The sequence below is a fragment of the Rhinatrema bivittatum genome, chromosome 1 (assembly GCF_901001135.1).
Source record: "Rhinatrema bivittatum chromosome 1, aRhiBiv1.1, whole genome shotgun sequence".
NCBI classification, from domain to species: domain Eukaryota; kingdom Metazoa; phylum Chordata; class Amphibia; order Gymnophiona; family Rhinatrematidae; genus Rhinatrema; species Rhinatrema bivittatum.
In genome coordinates this window covers 77,281,469-77,299,792 of record NC_042615.1, presented here as the reverse complement: position 1 = coordinate 77,299,792, position 18,324 = coordinate 77,281,469, and the positions used below count along the sequence as shown (strand labels likewise).

Here is an 18,324-nt window from a genome sequence, read left to right as displayed (position 1 = left end):
TGGAATGTAAGAATTAGCTTTCCGTTAGCTAAATGATTGAATATCTTTACCTGCTCTAAAAATATGAGCTCCATAATTGAAGGGGGAATTTAGCTGGACAAACTTCAGGGTTTTAAATTTCCCAGTGGTCCTACCATCCCCAAATTATCTGGCTAAGCGATTAGCTAGATACAATTTATCTGGACATTTTGGTTTATTCTGGGCCAGGTCAGACTTGTCTGGATAATTTAGCTGTGTATGTTTACCCAGATGACTTGAACCTTTATCAAGTATATTCAGCTGGTTAAAATAAAAAGCTGGCAACCAGATCCATCCCTCCTCACACCATAATAAGTATATTAATATCAGGACTAACTCCCAATCCATCACAATTTAAGAAGTATCAGGCCATAGCAGCCAAAGGCATCCCTCCCCTAAGGTATTTAAATTAAAACCAGTCTCCAAACCCCCTCTTTCTCATCCCACCCTCACTGCCATCCTCTGAACCCCACCAAGGCTGGCCGGAGTGGTAGAGCCATGCCCCATCCAGCTTTGTTCTGACAACTGGATGCGGCTGAAGCAATAAGACTCCTCTAGCCAGCCTTGCTGGTTATCAGATTGTTAGGAGGGTGAGGTGGGGGGGAGAAGGGGGCTATTAATTTAAGTATCTTGGGGAAGGGGTGCCTTGGATAAATAATAACATGCTCTCTCTTTTTTTTTTTTAACCTAAATTGGGGGATTGGTAAGGAGGTGGCTTGGGTAATAGTCCCAAATGGTTGGATTGTCCTAGTGGCCTGCTATTGATTGATTTATTGCTTTTCCAGCTCTATGCAGCTGTTAAGGTTCCATTTATACAGGTAAATGAATGTGGATTACTTTAAAGCTAACCTGATTTTCTTGTAAACTTACCCGGGTAACTTAAGCCAAGTACATTCAGCAGGAGTTGTTAACTTTAACTGGGTAACTTGCTGCTTGCTGGGCTTACTGAATGTGAACTCCCCATTTTTTAATTTCTGCAAAGATTAAATAAGCTGCAGTTCCTTATTTACACTGAATCATTAACTTGTATTTGTCTGGCTAATCTTTTGTAAATTGTATCTTAGGGCCCTGTTTACTAATCATTTTCCCATAGACACAGAATGGGAGAAAACCTTTAGTAAATAGGCCCCTATGTTGGTAATTTTATTCAGAGTGTGCTTGAATATTGTGACAAGTGTGTTGTGTTTTTTTCTTTAGTCTATTAAGCACATGAGTAGATTTTATGAGCCTTGTAAGTGTATTGACAAATGCCTGTTAGCAAAGGAAAAATTATTTGCTCTCTTTTGTTATACCCCATTAGAGGGTTATTAAGGTAGGAAAAGGGTTAGTTAAATAGTTGACATTTGAAATAATTTGTTAAATTTTCTGTGACTGGTGGCTACATTGAAATATTCATCCTGTGGTCATGTATCCATAGAGACTCCACATAAATGCCAAGCAAATATGATGACAAAGGCAGAATAGCCTTTGGTGAGAGCTGACCTCTATCTCATTATCATTATGGTGACTCCGAATTTGCAGATAAGCTTTGTCCCTGAAAAAAAAAATACATTCAGTAAGTCAGAGAACTGAATCACCCTCTTATATTACAAAGCAGAATTAAGTCAAGAAATAAATGTGTATTAAATCCAACTGTACTCTGAATGGTCCTCAATTGCACATCTTTTAAGGAAAATTCAATCTAAGATATGTGGAGAAAATCATATGATAATGCAAAGTACATTAGAGCTAATTTAATATATGAAAAAATTCCTTTTTGTACATGAACATTTGTGCAGCGGGGAAAACAAGTGAGGTACTAGGATTAAACATTCGGAAGCTTGGTACCTTTTAATTCCTGTGATACATTGTAGGGCCATTCGTGTTATGGGTCTGTGTAGATGATTGGATAAGAAACAAAGGAGAGAGGAGCCTAAACCCACTCAATAATTCCAACATACACTTTTCAAAAGAATTTTTGTGCAACAATTAATTACCCAACAAATGACAATATCATAAAGATATACGCTCAAGTAGTGTAATCTGCAGCCTCTCGCCACGCAATGGGCCGCAGGCTGTTATCAGCTTAAAGAGCTTCATTTATTTAATCATTTATTGTCATTTGTCCACCCACCGGTTACCTTTATTCAAACTGATTCTATAACAATATAAGTTTTTAAATTTTTAAGTTATCGACCTTTCTTGAAACTGAACGTTCTTTAAATGTCAAATTCAAAAAATAGAATACTTAGCCGTAAACGTTTTCAATCAAGCAGCTACAGTGCATTGCTGTTAAATTTTAAACATCCCAACATGAATCATGTTTCAACTGAGGTATCAGTCTTCTTCAGGGGAATTGTAACTCTCAAATCAGGCCAATATATTCCATATACCCCGGACCAAAAATTTTTCATTCTCTCTAGGGATTCAAAAATGGGCGGATTTACGCGAGCAGGGCTTTTAAAATCCACCCCTTTGTGAAAAAAACAGGTTTTAAGTTCTTTTTTGAAATGTCGGGTATTTTGCTATGGTCTTAGATTTTCTGGTAAATCGTTCCATAATTTAGGACCAGCAATAGAGATTGCTCTATTTCTTACTTGTGTTAGACGTGCAGCTTTAATAGTTGGAATAGTGAGGAGAGTTGTTACTTGAGTGTAAGATTCTTTGAGGAGTATGTAGTCGGTGCCTTCTCCATATAGACTTTTATGTATGATGCACAGTGTTTTATATTCTAGCGTTGTTCTATGGGTAGCCAGTGTAATTTCATCAGGACAGGTGTATTATGGTCATACTTTCTAGTATTTGTAAGAGTCCATGCTGCCACATTCTGAAAGACTTGACATGGATGGATTGTGGTTAGAGGAAGTCCATTGTGGTTAGAGGAAGTCCAAGGAGTAGTGTGTTACAATAGTCAATGTTTGCGAATAATAATAATTGTAGTACTGTTCTAAAACTCTTCGATAATAAAGGTTTCAGTCATTTTAAGGTATGCAGTTTATTGTATCCATCTTTAAGTTTGTTTGAAATATGTTTCTTTAATGATAACTCAGAGTCAGTGATTACTCCTAGATCTCTAGCTTAAATAAAAAAGAAGACAGAAGGACAATAAAACAGCTAAGCCCCTAAGCAGGAGTCATGGATCAGCCAAGGCAAGGCCAGAGGTCAGAAAGACTCCAACCCTTGGAAGAGAAGAGGGGCAGTCTGAGATAGAGAAAAACAATGTCTCTGGCATAAGCTTGGCATACGGATGTGGCAAGACCCCCTCCCCCTGAAGAAATGGGAAGGGGGAAAAAGACCTGCAATATATTAGAGCATAGATATAAGCATGCGACAAAGACCCTCCACCCAGCACATAATTATACATGAGCTTATGCATATTTATCAGATGGAAAGTATAAGGCAGGAGGGCAAAGAAGAAGAAGGGAGCGAACCCTTAGAGTGACCCAGAAAGGAAGGGCAAAAGGGGAGCCTAAAGCGGACTAGCAATCCCTGCTATCGAAGAGGGAGAAGACTAGATGTAGCCAGGAGACTAGAGATAGGAGACGTCCTGATGAGAGACAAGGGTGAGCAGTCTGAAGTGACAGGGAGCCGAGAGCAACCAGACAGCTCTGTCAGTATGAGAAGGGACTCAGAAGCAAGCCCAGACAGCCGATAGCTCTGCCAGAACCCATCCCATAGTCAAGTCTCCTCGCCTGCCCAAATTCTCCAGCTATCCAGCCACAGCCTGCTTCATAGGTAAATGGGAGATTGCCTGAAGTTGGATCCAGGGGCAAGTAAGTTAGCCATAAGTATTAATATTAAGCAGGCTAAGTTTTATGGCATGTTTGTGATCACCCATGGTACAGAACGTAGCTTAGGGAAAATTGGTGTTTAGTGGCCAGGATGTTAAGAACAGGAATTGTTGTTTTGTAAATGCCAAATCTGATAAATAAAAGGCTATGTCTGAGGAGAACACGATGTCTTTTTCATGACTTAGGATCTGAAGTAAGGTGGGAAAGCAGCTAGAAGTGTCATGTAGCAGACAGGTCACTGCACCCCCTAAACTTGCTTGCAGTGTCATTGGGGAAAACTGAACTAGGAATTTTTCTAAGCCCCAACAAAGGTCTGTTTCGCCAAAAGCGACTTCAACAGGGGGGACAGATATATATGCCTTGAATTTGGGATGACATTGCTTAAATCAAAAAGTCAGAGTTATATTCTACAGGGACAAATCACTGTTGATTTAAAACAATGTATTTTTAAAATAACTTTAAAATGATTACCATCTATTTAAACTATATCTATATTAATATGATTCAGTAAAGTACTTACAGCTTTGTAGCAGAATATAAACAGTGTGCACAGCTTTCTAAACTGCCATTAAGTTGTTCCAATTTGTTACAAAGGTTTGTATCTCTGAAAAATTAACATAAATAAGTGAATGAATAATGTAATATATATCTTGACATATTTGAAAACTAAATCAACTACACTATAACAACTAATTGTTATGGTTTTGAACTAAATTGTGAACCCCGGGCCGAGGTGAGAGATGTCTCCGCCCACAGGGAGGAGCCCCATGAGCCTCACCGTCGGTAGGCGTGGTCTCAGTGTCATAGGATCTCACTAACAGACACCATACTTCTGAATCTTGAAAAAAACCAACCCTGTCTTCTCATTCCCCTCGATCTATCAGCCGCCTTCGATACAGTGAACCACTCAGTACTCTTGGATCGGCTTACCGACATCGGTATCAAAGGCAATGTGCACAGATGGTTCAAGTCATTCCTCCAAAACAGATTTTACAAAGTCAAGATCAACAATAAAGAATCTCACCCCGTCTGTTCCTCACTGGGAGTCCCTCAGGGCTCATCCTTATCCCCTACCCTCTTCAACATTTATCTTTTACCGCTTTGCCAACTCCTCTCCAAACTAAAGCTAACACATTACATATACGCAGACGACGTGCAAGTACTCATTCCGGTGACAGAATCACTGCAAAAAACCCTAGACTTCTGGAACAACTGCCTTCAAGATATCAACAACCTCCTCACAAGCCTTAACTTAATCCTTAATACAAATAAAACTGAACTACTCCTCGTCGCACAGGACGGCAATTATGCATTTTCTAACACGCTCCCCACAAGGCAACCATCCTTCTCTCCTCAAGTTAGAAATCTCGGAGTCTTAATGGATAACCAATTGAACCTAAAAAGATTCATCAATAACACCGCAAAGGAAGGCTTTTTTAAATTACAAGTTCTAAAACGGCTGAGACCACTACTCCCGAGACTACCGTTCAGTTCTACAATCAATTATCTTCTCTAAAATTGACTATTGCAATTCACTTCTACTCTGCCTTCCAGCGAACACCATTAAACCTTTACCGATGCTTCAAAACGCCTCTGCCAGGATTTTGACTAAGACCAACAAAAGAGATCATATTACTCCCATCCTAATGAGCATGCACTGGCTCCCAATTAAATTTAGAATCATGTACAAAGTACTAACGATTATTCACAAAACCATTCACAATCTCATGCCCTTGGAACTCAATATCCCGTGTCAGCCACATTTACCCTCCAGACCGGTGAGATCCATTTATAGAAATACCCTCTTTGCCCCACCCATTAAAACTTTGTTAAGTAAACGAGCTCTGTCCACTTCAGGCCCTGCGCAATGGAACTCTCTTCCACCAGAACTTTGGCAAGAACAATGCCACATTACCTTCAAAAAAAGACTCAAAACTTGGCTGTTCGACCAAGCCTTTCATTTACGCAGGGGATCTTCTTAGTACATTTCCCTTCATACCAACAGTCTAGCTCTTAGGTTAGCACCCCAACCTTGCAGATGATCTAGCCTATTTTGCTCCTTAACCCTTACCCTAAGTTATTTCAATATGCTCTCAGATCTTTAGCCAGCTAATTTCTGGCAGCACGAAAGACCCTATTATTTAATTGTTGCTTTGATCCCCTGTTCCATTGCTCCAAGTTATTTTATCCTTGTTAAATATAAAAGCATTCTTACATGCTAGTTATTGTTATACTGTAAACCGAAGTGATATGTAATTTCTTACATGAATATCGGTATATAAAAGTGTTAAATAAATAAATAAATAGGTCATAGCTGTGAGATAGACTTTATTAGGGAGAAAAGAATAAGGCATAACCCGAGGAGCGGGGAATGCAATAAACACAGTTCTTAAGCAGAATCAACGCAGGATGATGCTGTAGATGTGCAGGTCCATTAGTGGCCCGCAGCGTGGGGTATGCCAAGGATCTTGAGTGGTAGCAGAAATACCCTGTAGCTCAGGATAGGCAGAAGAGATATGCTAAGGGAATGGTAGTGGCACGGGGTACACCGTGGAGAGTCCAGCAATGTAGATATCATAGGAAGTTGAAGAAGGTACTCACACGAGGAAGTCCCAGGAAAAGGAACCCGAGAATGGGGTCAGGAGAAGTCCAAGGCAGAAGACCCCTCCGATGAGCGGATAGCCAAGATGCGGGAGGGCCCCCGAGGAGCCAGAGTGTCCAATGCCACGAGGAGATACTGGAACAATGTATCCCGATGTGGAGCGGATTTAACAACGAGAGAACTCATTGCTAACTCGTCTTAGCAATGGGCCGTTCAGCTTAAGTACACCAGCGAATTGACGTCATCGGGGAGGCCTAGGTGCGCCTAGGTGATTCCAGAAGTAAGATGGCGGTCAGCAGCGCCCACGCCATCTCAGGGACGCCAAAGAGGTCGGCATGGTTAGCGGAGGCCGCCATTCTTCCAATGATTGACGGTGCAGAGAAAAAAGAGGTGAGCATGAGAAATCGCAGCCGACTGCGACCTGGCGCAACACTAATATTTAGAGGATATCCAGGCAGAGCTTACCACATCCATACTTCTTTTAATCATGTTCAAAGGAAACCACGCGAAGGCTGGAATCCGTGTTTGCGCAATGGTTCTTTTAAATGGTGACATCATAAAGTATACGGAATGATCTGGAACAGGATCAATTTACAATGAAGTGCTTAAATTTATTTATTTTTATTTTTTTTTAATTAGAAAATAAATAAATAAATGGACAATAGAAAATGACTGTGATGATTTTTAGTATAATTTAATGTATTTATAGAAACACTTCCTACTCAATGGTGGTATTTAAACTTTCCGGGTAAACTGTGTGTCATTTGTAAATTAATTCTTGCTCCCACTCTTGAAGACTTTGGGAGATATTTCCTCCTCGAACAAGAGTAATGCGCTAATTACAAAAAATTTGAGTTGTATTTTATGCTTATGCTGAAGCCAGTGTTTAACCAAAGGAAATGATAGTTTACTGGTGTGTATACAACCTTTATGTTATACATGCTTTGATTGACAGCTTTATATGTCCAATGCATATTTTAGAACAGAGACATTGGATAGCATATGTGAACTGAGTGGTATCACAGTCATAATGTGCTTTGAATTCAACATGAATATTGAGACGTGGATGTTAAAAAAAACAAAAAAAACCCAAAACAAACAAACCTTAGTTTGAAACACATTCTCATAAACCGCACATTTGCCACACTTGTATTGTCCTGCAGGTTTCTCTGAGTTTACATCTCCTTGTGGCATGGTTGTTATTAATTTGTCTTGTAGATTGGGTCGACGTGTTCGTGCAAATAACGGTCTTGACTGAAAAATGGTGTGTAGTTGTAAAATGTGCCAGTATTATGTGATGATGATCTGAATTTTAGCTGACCTGTTGGAAAAAGGATGACATAGACCGGTTGCTGCATGATTCATCTTGGCTGAATGATTGATAGAAGATCCCAATCAGCATATAGTCCTCTTTTATATGCAAGTCTTATCATCTTAAAGGGGTAACCACAGTCTCAAAATTTTTCCTTCATCATATCAACTTGATTTACATATTCCTGATTGGTACTACATATGCTTCAAATGAGACACTGTCTAACTGGGATACTGTTATGTAAATTACCGGGGTGAAAACTGCAGTAATGGAGTAAAGTATTTCTATCAATATGTTTTTGTGTATGGTTGTTTTTAATCTATTTTCTTTTCTTAGGACCACAAGATCTAAGAATATAACTTGATGATGAAATTGTAATGTAAATCTTAAGTTCAAATCCTGCGTGTTAATCCATGTGGAGACATGCATTAAATACATTTCTGATCCTTTCCAAATGAAAAAGACATCATTTTTAAAACAGACCCACAACGCTATATCAGACCAAAAATGAGAAGTGTATATGAAATTCTCCTCACATTTTGAAACATAAATGCATGCCAATGAAGGGGCCATGGTAACACCCATGACCGTTCCTTTGACCTATTTGTAAAATGAATGATTGTAAAGAAAAATAATTTCCTTTAAAGGCTACAGTTGCTGACGACTATAAAATTGCTGAATCCTTCAGAAAAACCCAGAGATTATCAAGGTGTCATGAAATAATGAACTGTGTGTGTGTTTGCAATGTTATGAATTTTTTTTGGACTAAGAAAACACTTGTCAGTTAAGAATACGTAGGACTTTATTTGCAAGAAAAATCCAAACTGTGTCACATTGACCAGTATATTTTGTTTAGTGAACAAAAGTCCTGATGCTCAGCAGTCATTGAAGTAAGCCTTTTAGTTTAAAGTTAATTGTCCTTTAATTCTTTCCACCAGTCCTCCCTCCTTCGTTTTCATGCTGCAGTAGAAAGGACAAAATTGCCAAATATGTTCTCTGAATTGCTCTCATGTGCAAGCAGCTTGAGAAGAATTTGGATACTGGATACTTAAGATATTTTTAGTGAATAATTTTAATAGTTAAAGTATTGTATGTCTGTTTCCTTTTCCAGAAAACCTATTTGTATATATTGATTACATGATAGCGTAGAAGAATAGTGGAACTGGCACAGTTTTAAAACTTGTAATATCATTATCAAGGTTTCAACTTCTATTAATTTTCTTTTGTTCACTTCTTATGAGCATTCGGTCTTCACAATGGACCAGATTTTTAAAAAGCATTTACACATTTAAAATTGGGTTTTTCACCTGTAAATGCATTTTACTTGTGTAAATGGGCTTTTAAGATTGCCTCAGTATACACCATTGTATTGTCCATAGGATTTACTCAAAGAAATGGCTTTTCAAAATTTCTATGATAGTATGTTACATTTACACACGGCAATGCCTTTGAAAATTACTTCCAATGTGCACAAGACAGCAAGCCAAAACAAGAAACAATGGGGAAAGATAACACAATTGAAACAATTGTTATCACTCCTATATACCCCTGTATCCCTGGTTTAGAAGCTGGGTTTCTCCAGATGCATATGAATTTCTACTTCCATGCAAATTTCAGTAGTTGAATGTTGTGAAATTTGGGCTGACCAGCAGGGAAACCAATTCACTTTACCTACAAAGTATTCAGTAAATGCACTCTCACAGAAGTGTTGGTTGTTCCCAAGGACTTAACTTGAGGCACTAGTAACAATAACGATTGACAATACAGCAAACAGTCCTTCATCTTTCAGTGCTATTCAAACAAGTGCCAAAAATCTTTTTTTTTCAACAAAGGTAATTCAACAGTGTTAGTAATATTTGCTGCTCTGATTCATCACTTCTAAGGACAGACTATCTGTGCTGATACTCTGCCTTGTTCATGCTGTCATACATGCAGTGATAAACAGCAGGTAACATGAACAAAATGGTGGTGCTTCAACGAAGCTTTTCTTGTGCACTGAGCTATCCATCTAGCATAGAAAATGTTAGAAAAAGTAGATTCCAAAGTTGTTTTTAATTTTCTTGTCTCACTCTACTGCTTCTAGGAAACAGAATGTTCATAATGATACACTTTAAGTATTGAACAGCAGGAAACTAATTACAAAGTTGTTTTCACTTCATACTACTTTAATTATATTCAGCCAACACTGTAGTAGTGTAGGTTATGCTCTCAAATAAGTTTTTCTTTCCCAAGGGAAGGGTTATCAGTATGACCCTGTCCTTTGTCGGTTCAACAGCTTATAATCAGGATATTATTTTGTTTAGCAAAAACTGCTTGGCAATGTTTGGTGTGTCTGATCTATGAGAGCTATACATTTTAAAATGTAACTAAAGTTTGGTGCCTTGTGAAACTAGCAATCTAAATTTCTCCCAGGACAAGCAGGATGGTAGTCCTCACAGATGGGTGACATCATCAGATGGAACCCTGTCACGGAACACTTTTGTCAAAGTTTCTAGAACTTTGGCACAATGAGCATGCCACTAACCCTGTGGCCACACGGGGTCCCCCTTCAGTCTCTTTTCTTCCGCGCAGCAGTTGCCTCGCGGTTTTTAGTAGCTCTGTGAGAAATTTCCTCACGGAAAATTTTGAAGTTTATCTTTGTTTCTTCCCCTCACCGGGGTCCCCCATCGCGCTCCATCTCCTCCGATGCTCAGTAAGTGTGTTCTGCGTTTTGTGGTCGGTTTCTGGCGGTATACCCCTCTGTGTCCAGCCACCGACCGTGCACCACTTTTTTCCAAAATGGCAACCGGTTTTAGGAAGTGCCCCAAGTGTCCACGGACTATATGCATAACAGACCTGCACAATGTCTGTGTTTTGTGCCTCGGGCCTTCCCACGTCGTTCGTCGATGTCCGAATTGCGTGCAGATGACCCGCAAAGGCTGGCACACCGACTGGAAATGATGGAACACTTGTTTGCTTCAAAACGCTGTGCTTCATTGATCCCGATGCAGGGAGCGCCTAGTTGAGGAGGTCTATCTACCTTGGACCCCTCTCTGTTGTCGCCCCGCCCTCATCAGGTCTACCGGTGCCTCGGCACACCTCACTAGCCTTGGTGCCGGCGCCACCTCCTTTGGTGCTGCTGCCGCCTGCCTCAATGCCACCTCACCATCCACCGGTGCTGCCTTCCCACCCTCTCAGGTTAGGCTTTTTCCCTCCATCTGGAAGTCCGGTTGGTGAGGAGGAGACTGCCTATGATCCATGGGACGATGCATCCTCCAATCACTCCTCACAAGCTTCTGAGGAACCTTTCTCAGAGCCTTCACCCCGGAAGAAAGGTGTCGTTCCCCTCCAGAGGACCTCTCCTTCGCCAATTTTGTCAAGGAGATGTCTGAGGCTGTTCCATTCCAACTTGTAACGGTGAGGATGCTCGGCACAAAATGTTGGAGGTTCTAGAATTTTGGAGGTTTCACTGCACGAAGTTCTCCTCGACCTCTTGCACCGCCTCTGGGAACATCCAGGTACTGTGCCTCCAGTCAATAGAAAGACCGATGCCATGAACCTAGTACAGCAAGCCCTCGGGGTTTCAAAAGAGCTAATTACCCTACCATTCTGTGGTTGTGGAATCATCCCAAAAGAAGGCAAAAGGTCCCATCCACACTCCTCTGCCAAGCATTGGATGCATTAGGGCACAGTGTTTCAAGGGTCGATGTTAATTGTTCACATAGCAGCATACCAATTCTACATGACCCAATATAATAGGAATCTCTGGAAATAAGTCCAGGAATTCTCAGAAACCCTACCACAGCAATTCCAAGAGTGCTTAGCCTCCATCCTCCAAAAAGGATTGGAGGCAGGAAAGCATGAAGTCAGAGCAGCCTATGATTCTTTCAAAACAGCATCCAGAATCTCGGCAGCTGGAATTAGTGCCAGACGCTGGGCCTGGCTTGACCTACGCCCAGAGGTGCAGGACAAATTGGCTGATCTCCCCTGTACAGGAGAAAACCTGTTTGGGGACAAGATCCAGGATGCAGTGGCCCAGCTTTAAGTACCACCATGAAACTTTGTGTCAGCTATCCACTGCCACCTTAAATGCCCCTTCCGCAGCCCATAGAGGCCGTCAGGACACTAGGAAACAATTTTACAGGCCATGTAGGTACCCTTCTGCGTCCCGTGTTCGGACAGCTCAGCCCCCTCAGAGAGGCCAAACTCATCAACAAAGGACTCCTAGAGCACAGCCAGCTCCCCAAGCTGGACCTGCAACTGACTCCTATTCAGAAAGCAGCAGTCACCCCCCCCCCCCCCCGACACCACAATCCAACTCACAGGTGGGAGGCCCCCTCTGCCACTTCGCTGCCAATTGACGTCCAATTACCACTGACCGATGGGTATTGTCGGTATTGTTCATCATAACCCATGGTTACCGCCTAAATTTTCTGTACCGTTGGATTCCCTGCCCGTCCCGGCTTGGAGCCTGGACAATCACACAGTACTTCTGGAGTCAGAGCTCTCAGCCCTTCTGTGTGCCAGACCCATAGAACTGGTTCCCTGGACTCAGCGGGGACGAGAGTTCTACTCCCGGTATTTTCTTATCCCAAAAAAGACTAGCAGCCTCCGACCTATCCTCTATCTTAAGGCCTTAAACAGATTCCTCCACAAGGAACAGTTCAGAATAGTGTCCTTGGGCACCATGCTCCCGCTCTTACAATAAGGGGATTGGCTCTGCTTTCTGGATCTACAGGACGCTTATGCCCATATTGTAATCTTTCCTCCTCAGGGCAAATACCTGCGATTTGTAGTGGGACACCAACACTTCCAGTACAGAGTACTGCCATTCGGCCTTGCTTCGGCACCCCAAGTGTTCACCAAGTGCCTGGCAGCACAGTTATGGCGCAAGGACATCCATGTCTTCCCATATCTGAACGACTGGCTCCTCAGAAGCCTGTCCAGAGAAGGAGCCCACCACTCCCTCCACCTCACCATACGGCTTCTCCAGTCATTGGGTTTTCTGCTAAATTACCCAAAATCCCACTTGACACAGTCTCATCAACTGTCCTTTATTGGAGCAGACTTAGACACCACCGTGGCCAAGATGTTTCTCCCCAACGAATGCACAACCACACTGTCCAACCTGGCCAGCTCGATCCGCCGTCGGCAAACAGCCTCTGCTCGGCTGCTACTCACGTTGCTGGGTCATATGACATCAACGGTTCACGTCACCCCAGTGGCCCGCCTAGCCATGAGAGTCACACAATGGACCCTGAGATCTCAGTGGAACCAAGTCACTCAGCCACTCTCATCGGTTATCCAAATAACAAACCAGCTTCGTTCATCCCTCACCTGGTGGACGCACAAAGCCAACTTGCGCAAGGGACTCCCCTTCCAGCCACTGGCTACTCAGGTGACCTTAATTACGGACGCCTTCAACCTAGGCTGGGGAGCCCATGTCAACAGCCTGCAAACCCAAGGAGTTTGGTCCAAAGCCAAAGCAGCCTGCCAGATCAATTTCCTGGAGCTCTGGGCGATGCAGTATGCCCTCTACACATTCCAGGACTGCCTCTCCAAAAAATGTCGTCTTGATTCAGACAGACAACCAAGTAGCCATGTGGTACCTGAACAAACAGGGGGGCATGGGCTCTTACCTGCTCTGCCAAAAGGCGGTGCAGATTTGGGCCTGGGCCCTATCGCATTCCATACTACTGCTAGCCACTTACCTGGCATGCACAAGAAATGTAGGAGCAGACCGTCTCAGTCGAAAATTCGAGCCCCTCGAGTGGTCTCTGGATCCCTCTGTGGCGAGCAGGATCTTCCATCGGTGGGGTCAACTGGACATCGACCTATTTGCGTCCAAGCAGAATCGCAAAGTGGAATGATTCTGCTCCCTACACAGAAGACCGAAGGACACCAGCACAGGATGCCTTCACCCAAACCTGGAGTATGGGACTGCTATACATGTACCCTCCAATTCCACTGATAAGCAAGATTCTCATGAAACTACGACAGGACAGAGGCTCAATGATCCTCATAGCCCCGTATTGGTCACGCCAAGTCTGGTTTCCCATTCTTTGCGCCCTCTCTGTCCAGGAACCCATTCTCCTGGGTGCGGCGCCCAACCTCATTTCGCAGGATCAGGGCAAACTGCGCCATCCAAACCTCCAGTCCCTTGCCCTGACAGCCTGGATGTTGAGAGGTTAATATTACAACCCCTCGACCTGATGTCTCGCAAGTCCTAGTACTTTGTGAAAGCCTTCCACATGGAAATCTTATCAATCGAAGTGGACTAGATTCTCCGCGTGGTGCATGCAGAAAGGGTTTGATTCCTTCTTTTGCCCCACGACGAGACTCCTGGACTACCTCTGGCACTTCTCGGACTCTGGTCTCCAGACTTCTTCCATCCGAGTACACCTGCATGACATCACTGCTTACCATCGAGGGATAGGGGATGCCCCGATATCGGTGCAACCCCTTCTCAAATGCTTCATGAGAGGCTTACTACAGGTGAAGCCTCCACTACGTCCCCCGGTTGTGGCCTGGGACATCAATGTGGTGCTAGCATGTCTCATGCGGCCTCATTTGAGCCTCTGCACTCCTGTGAGCTCAGATACCTCATTTGGAAAGCATTTTCCTAGTGGCAATTATATCCACTCACAGAGTCAGTGAGCTGCAGGCCCTGGTAAGCTACCCACCTTACACAAGATTCCTCCATGATTGGGTAGTATTGCGCACTCACCCTAAGTTCCTGCCAAAGGAACTGACTTCCACCTCAATCAATCCATCATGTTGACCACCTTTTTTTCCAAGGCCAAACACTCACCCAGGTGAGCGGGCTCTGCATACCTTGGACTGTAAGCGTGTGCTTGCCTTTTACTTGGACTGCACTGCAGCCCACAGGCAGTCCACCCAACTCTTTGTTTCCTTTGACCAAAACAGGCTTGGAGTTGCGGTGGGCAAGCAGGGCCTATCTAACTGGTTGGCATTCTGTATTGCTTTCTGCTACCAGCAAGCAGGCCTTCCGCTTGAGGGACGTGTGAAAGCACACTCAGTCAGGGCCATGGCCACGTCAGTAGCACACTTCCATTCAGTACCTATTGCCGACATCTTCAGGGCCGCGACGTGGAGCTCTCTCCACACCTTCGCAGCCCATTACTGTCTGGACAAGCTGGTCGGCAAGACATCATCTTTGGCCAGTCTGCCCTACATAATTTGTTTCCAGTGTAAGAAACCAACTCTTCCTACCTAGGGCCCACTGTGAATTTCAGGCTACCTCTTTGTTGCCAACAGCACCCCTGTTGTTGTGCCTGTTACACATCTTTGGGTGCTGGTTGGCTTACTGTTTTCTGAGACAGCCTGTAGCTTGCTATTCATCCTTCTGTGAGGACTACCATCCTGCTTGTCCTGGGAGAAAGAGTTGCTTACCTGTAACAGTTGTTCTCCCAGGACAGCAGGATGTCAGTCCTCACAAAACCCACCCGCCACCCTGTGGAGTTGGGTTCACCTACGGTTTGTTGATTTATTTTTCGCTTGTAATTTCTGCTTTAGAACAAGACTGAAGGGGGACCCCGTGTGGCCACAGGGTAGTAGCATGCTGGGCATGCTCAGTGTGCCAGTCAAAGTTCTAGAACTTTGAAAAAAGTGTTCCGTGACAGGGTTCCATCTGATGATGTCACCCATCTGTGAGGACTAACATCCTGCTGTCTTGGGAGAACACCTGTTACAGGTAAGCAACTCTGTTTTAGGGATTCAGCCCTAGTAAATTTTGCAAAGGGCAACTTTAGGATTCTGAAGTTAAGCACCAGAACCCTTTGAAAATAAACCTCCTAAATTTTGGCCTTTTATTCATTTGCCTAGATTTAGGCTCCTACGTTAGGTGCCTAGTGCTGAAAATCAGTGCTACATACCTAACATTTTTCCCCACCCTGACTTCACTGCGCCTCATCCCTCTGTAGCTATCTACTTTTTAGGATCCTAAATTTAAAACCTCAGCCCTTGTATATTTTGAAAAGGACTAATTTAGGAGCCTAATCCCCAAAGAGAATTATTACTGCCTGAGTTTTCTAAACGGCGGTATTTGGTACCACAGTTTAGTAAGCCCCATGTTATTTTCCCATCTGTAAAATACCACGGTTTTGTTGCTTCCCAAAATAGTGCGCAATGGTGGTTCCTTCATCTGGGGCTACAATCCTGTTAAAGACCTGAGTGTCCTAAACGAATCTGTCACCTAAAATGTCCCATAACCCCAGGGGGTCTTTGAGACCCCCTTCCCCCGCCACTTCTAGAGGTGGCTCCATTATGCAAAAATTAAATAAAATCAAAATAGTGGCAACAGCTCCTTCCCAACTCCACCCCTTTGAAATATTAGATACCCCTGACCTCTTAAGCTCTGCCCTAGCTCACAACAACTCATGAAACTATCACATGATAGGGGTATAAGTAGAATAGCGGTCGGCTGAAGCCATTTCACTTCAGCCATCACACAGTTTGGAGCCCTGGGGACACTCCGGGCTCCAGTAGCCACTAGGGATTGAAGATATGGTGAGTCAGGGTGCTGGACGAAGCGGGGGGGGGGGGGGGGCGTTGGTTGTAGGGCAGGGAAGCTTTATAGGCAGAGGTGGGTTTAATTTTTCAGAGATGTAGTTGAAGTGGGAAGGGGCCATCGCTGCAGGACTTCGGTTCTATTTATTTATTTTACTTTGAGACCACCTCTTGAAGTGGTGGGGAGTGGCACAGGGGGTCTCGCAATATCCACAGGATTATAGGATACTTTGAGAAGGAGGGATTCTTTCAGGCCACTCGGGTTCCTTAACTAGCATCTTAAGAGCATCGTCATGTATTTAGCTTCCCGATGCTCCCAGGAAGGTTAGCTTCAACTCCTGAGTGATGCGGCTTGCAGTTTTTTAGGCAAGCCATGTTATTGTATTACCATAAAATGTATTAGTAGTAAGCTGCTTTGCATGCAAAGTAATTCATTACCATTTCTGTATTATATGAGGTAAAATAAAACGTGGTATTTAAAATACCTCACGTTATTACTGTGTTAAGGCATTTACCATGCAGCTTTGTAAATATACCCTAAAGTTAAGCACCTAAACAGTTAGAAAATTGATCCTTTGGGAACTTGTTCAATACTTCTGACCATCCATCTGAAAACATAACTTCCACAAAATTGTACTGATCAGGTTGAGAAATGGGAAAAAGGGTCACTATGGTCCCATAAGTTAAGCTACTGAAAACGACTGCAACTTGATAAAGTTCAGGTCATTTGCAATAAACTATGAAAAAGTGCTAGAAATTCATGCATATGCATGGTCTTCATTTTGTCCCTTCTTTAGGGATGTAGGCATTGTAAGATTTTTTTAAATATTTTTTCATTACCTCCTTCCATTCCTCACACGTAGAAAGGAAATGTAGGATCACAGATTATGGTGGCTAGTAAGGCACCATAAGGCAAGAGATACTGGTGAGGAGTTGATTCTTTTTTGCCCTAAATTCAAAAACTTTCTCTGCTTCAGCTTTCTTCTTTTCCTCACCCTTATCCAGAATGCAATTGTGCTTTATTGGTATTCAAACATTCCACTGTATAACAAAGAACTTTATCTTTCAAATGGGGTCTCTCTTTCCTAATCTTGGTCTCTGCCTTAACCTCTGTACTTCTAAGTTGAAGTGGATAGATATCAGCAAGAGTTGAGACCTTGAAGTTTGAAACTTATGCTAATTCAACTGCTATTTCCTTGCCTTACTGAAGAAACGTATAGTTCTAGTTATCACTATATTCACTTTACTGATTGCTTAAGATGAACTCTGATTATCAGTGTTTTTGAAATGTATTATTTCTAACTGATAATTTCCTATTATAATGTGTTGTCGGTTTGTATTTTTATTTTACACAGAAAAGTCTGGAAGGGCTCAGCATGCTTCAGCTCACCCAAGAGAACATCCTCGCAAAAATGTAAATCCCCGTTTCCCAAATAGAAGATTTTTTCAGTCATCAGAAAAAGGATCTGGACATCCTGTGGACTTTGCTGAATTTCCAAGGCATTCAAGACCACCACAGTTTTATCCTTCAGACACAACTTTACCCCAGATGTCCCCAATGTTTCCTCAACCTATGATGCAGCATTATCCCTTTCCTCCTCCAGGATATAGCCCAAGTTATTTTGAAATGCGCCATTTTCCACCTCCAAATCTTATCATGAACTGGCCAGGACCTATTGTGCACCCTCCACCACCACCTCCACCTCCCCCACCTCCACCTCCTACAGGTTAAAATCCTTTCTAGTTTGGATTATTGCTTGCATTGCCTTACTGCCAATCAGTTAATGACTGAATAAGTAAGATTTCTACCCCATGTTTGAAACATTATACAGTTTGTCTCTGCTTTACCTTGTGATTACTTTTTTCCTTTAATAATTCACCTCTTTAAATTTTGAGCAAAAAGATGAGAGGTTGATTTAAATCCAATAAAAGGTTAGCTTATAAAATTCACTATTATTTTGGAAAAGTTAAATATACTGCGGCCCGATTTACTAATGGGGTTTTTGTCATGTACCTTTTATGGCAAAAATCCTTAGTAAATAAATCCTTATTGTAGTCCATGTCTGTGAGCTGTAAATAATAAAGCAAGTTCTCCTACCTGATTTTATATCTTC

The 18,324-nt window shown here is 42.7% G+C and overlaps 1 protein-coding gene across 1 annotated transcript in view; it reads left to right on the top strand.

The window, feature by feature from the left end:
• The window catches only part of NAF1 (nuclear assembly factor 1 ribonucleoprotein), a 344,209-nt gene extending 326,259 nt beyond the window's left edge, over positions 1-17,950 (top strand). Inside the window, exon 8 of the mRNA XM_029618509.1 lies at positions 17,566-17,950. Coding sequence (XP_029474369.1) covers positions 17,566-17,942 — 377 coding nt within the window. The 3' untranslated portion in view covers positions 17,943-17,950. The remainder of the gene's footprint in view (positions 1-17,565) is intronic.
• Positions 17,951-18,324: the final 374 nt, after the last annotated feature.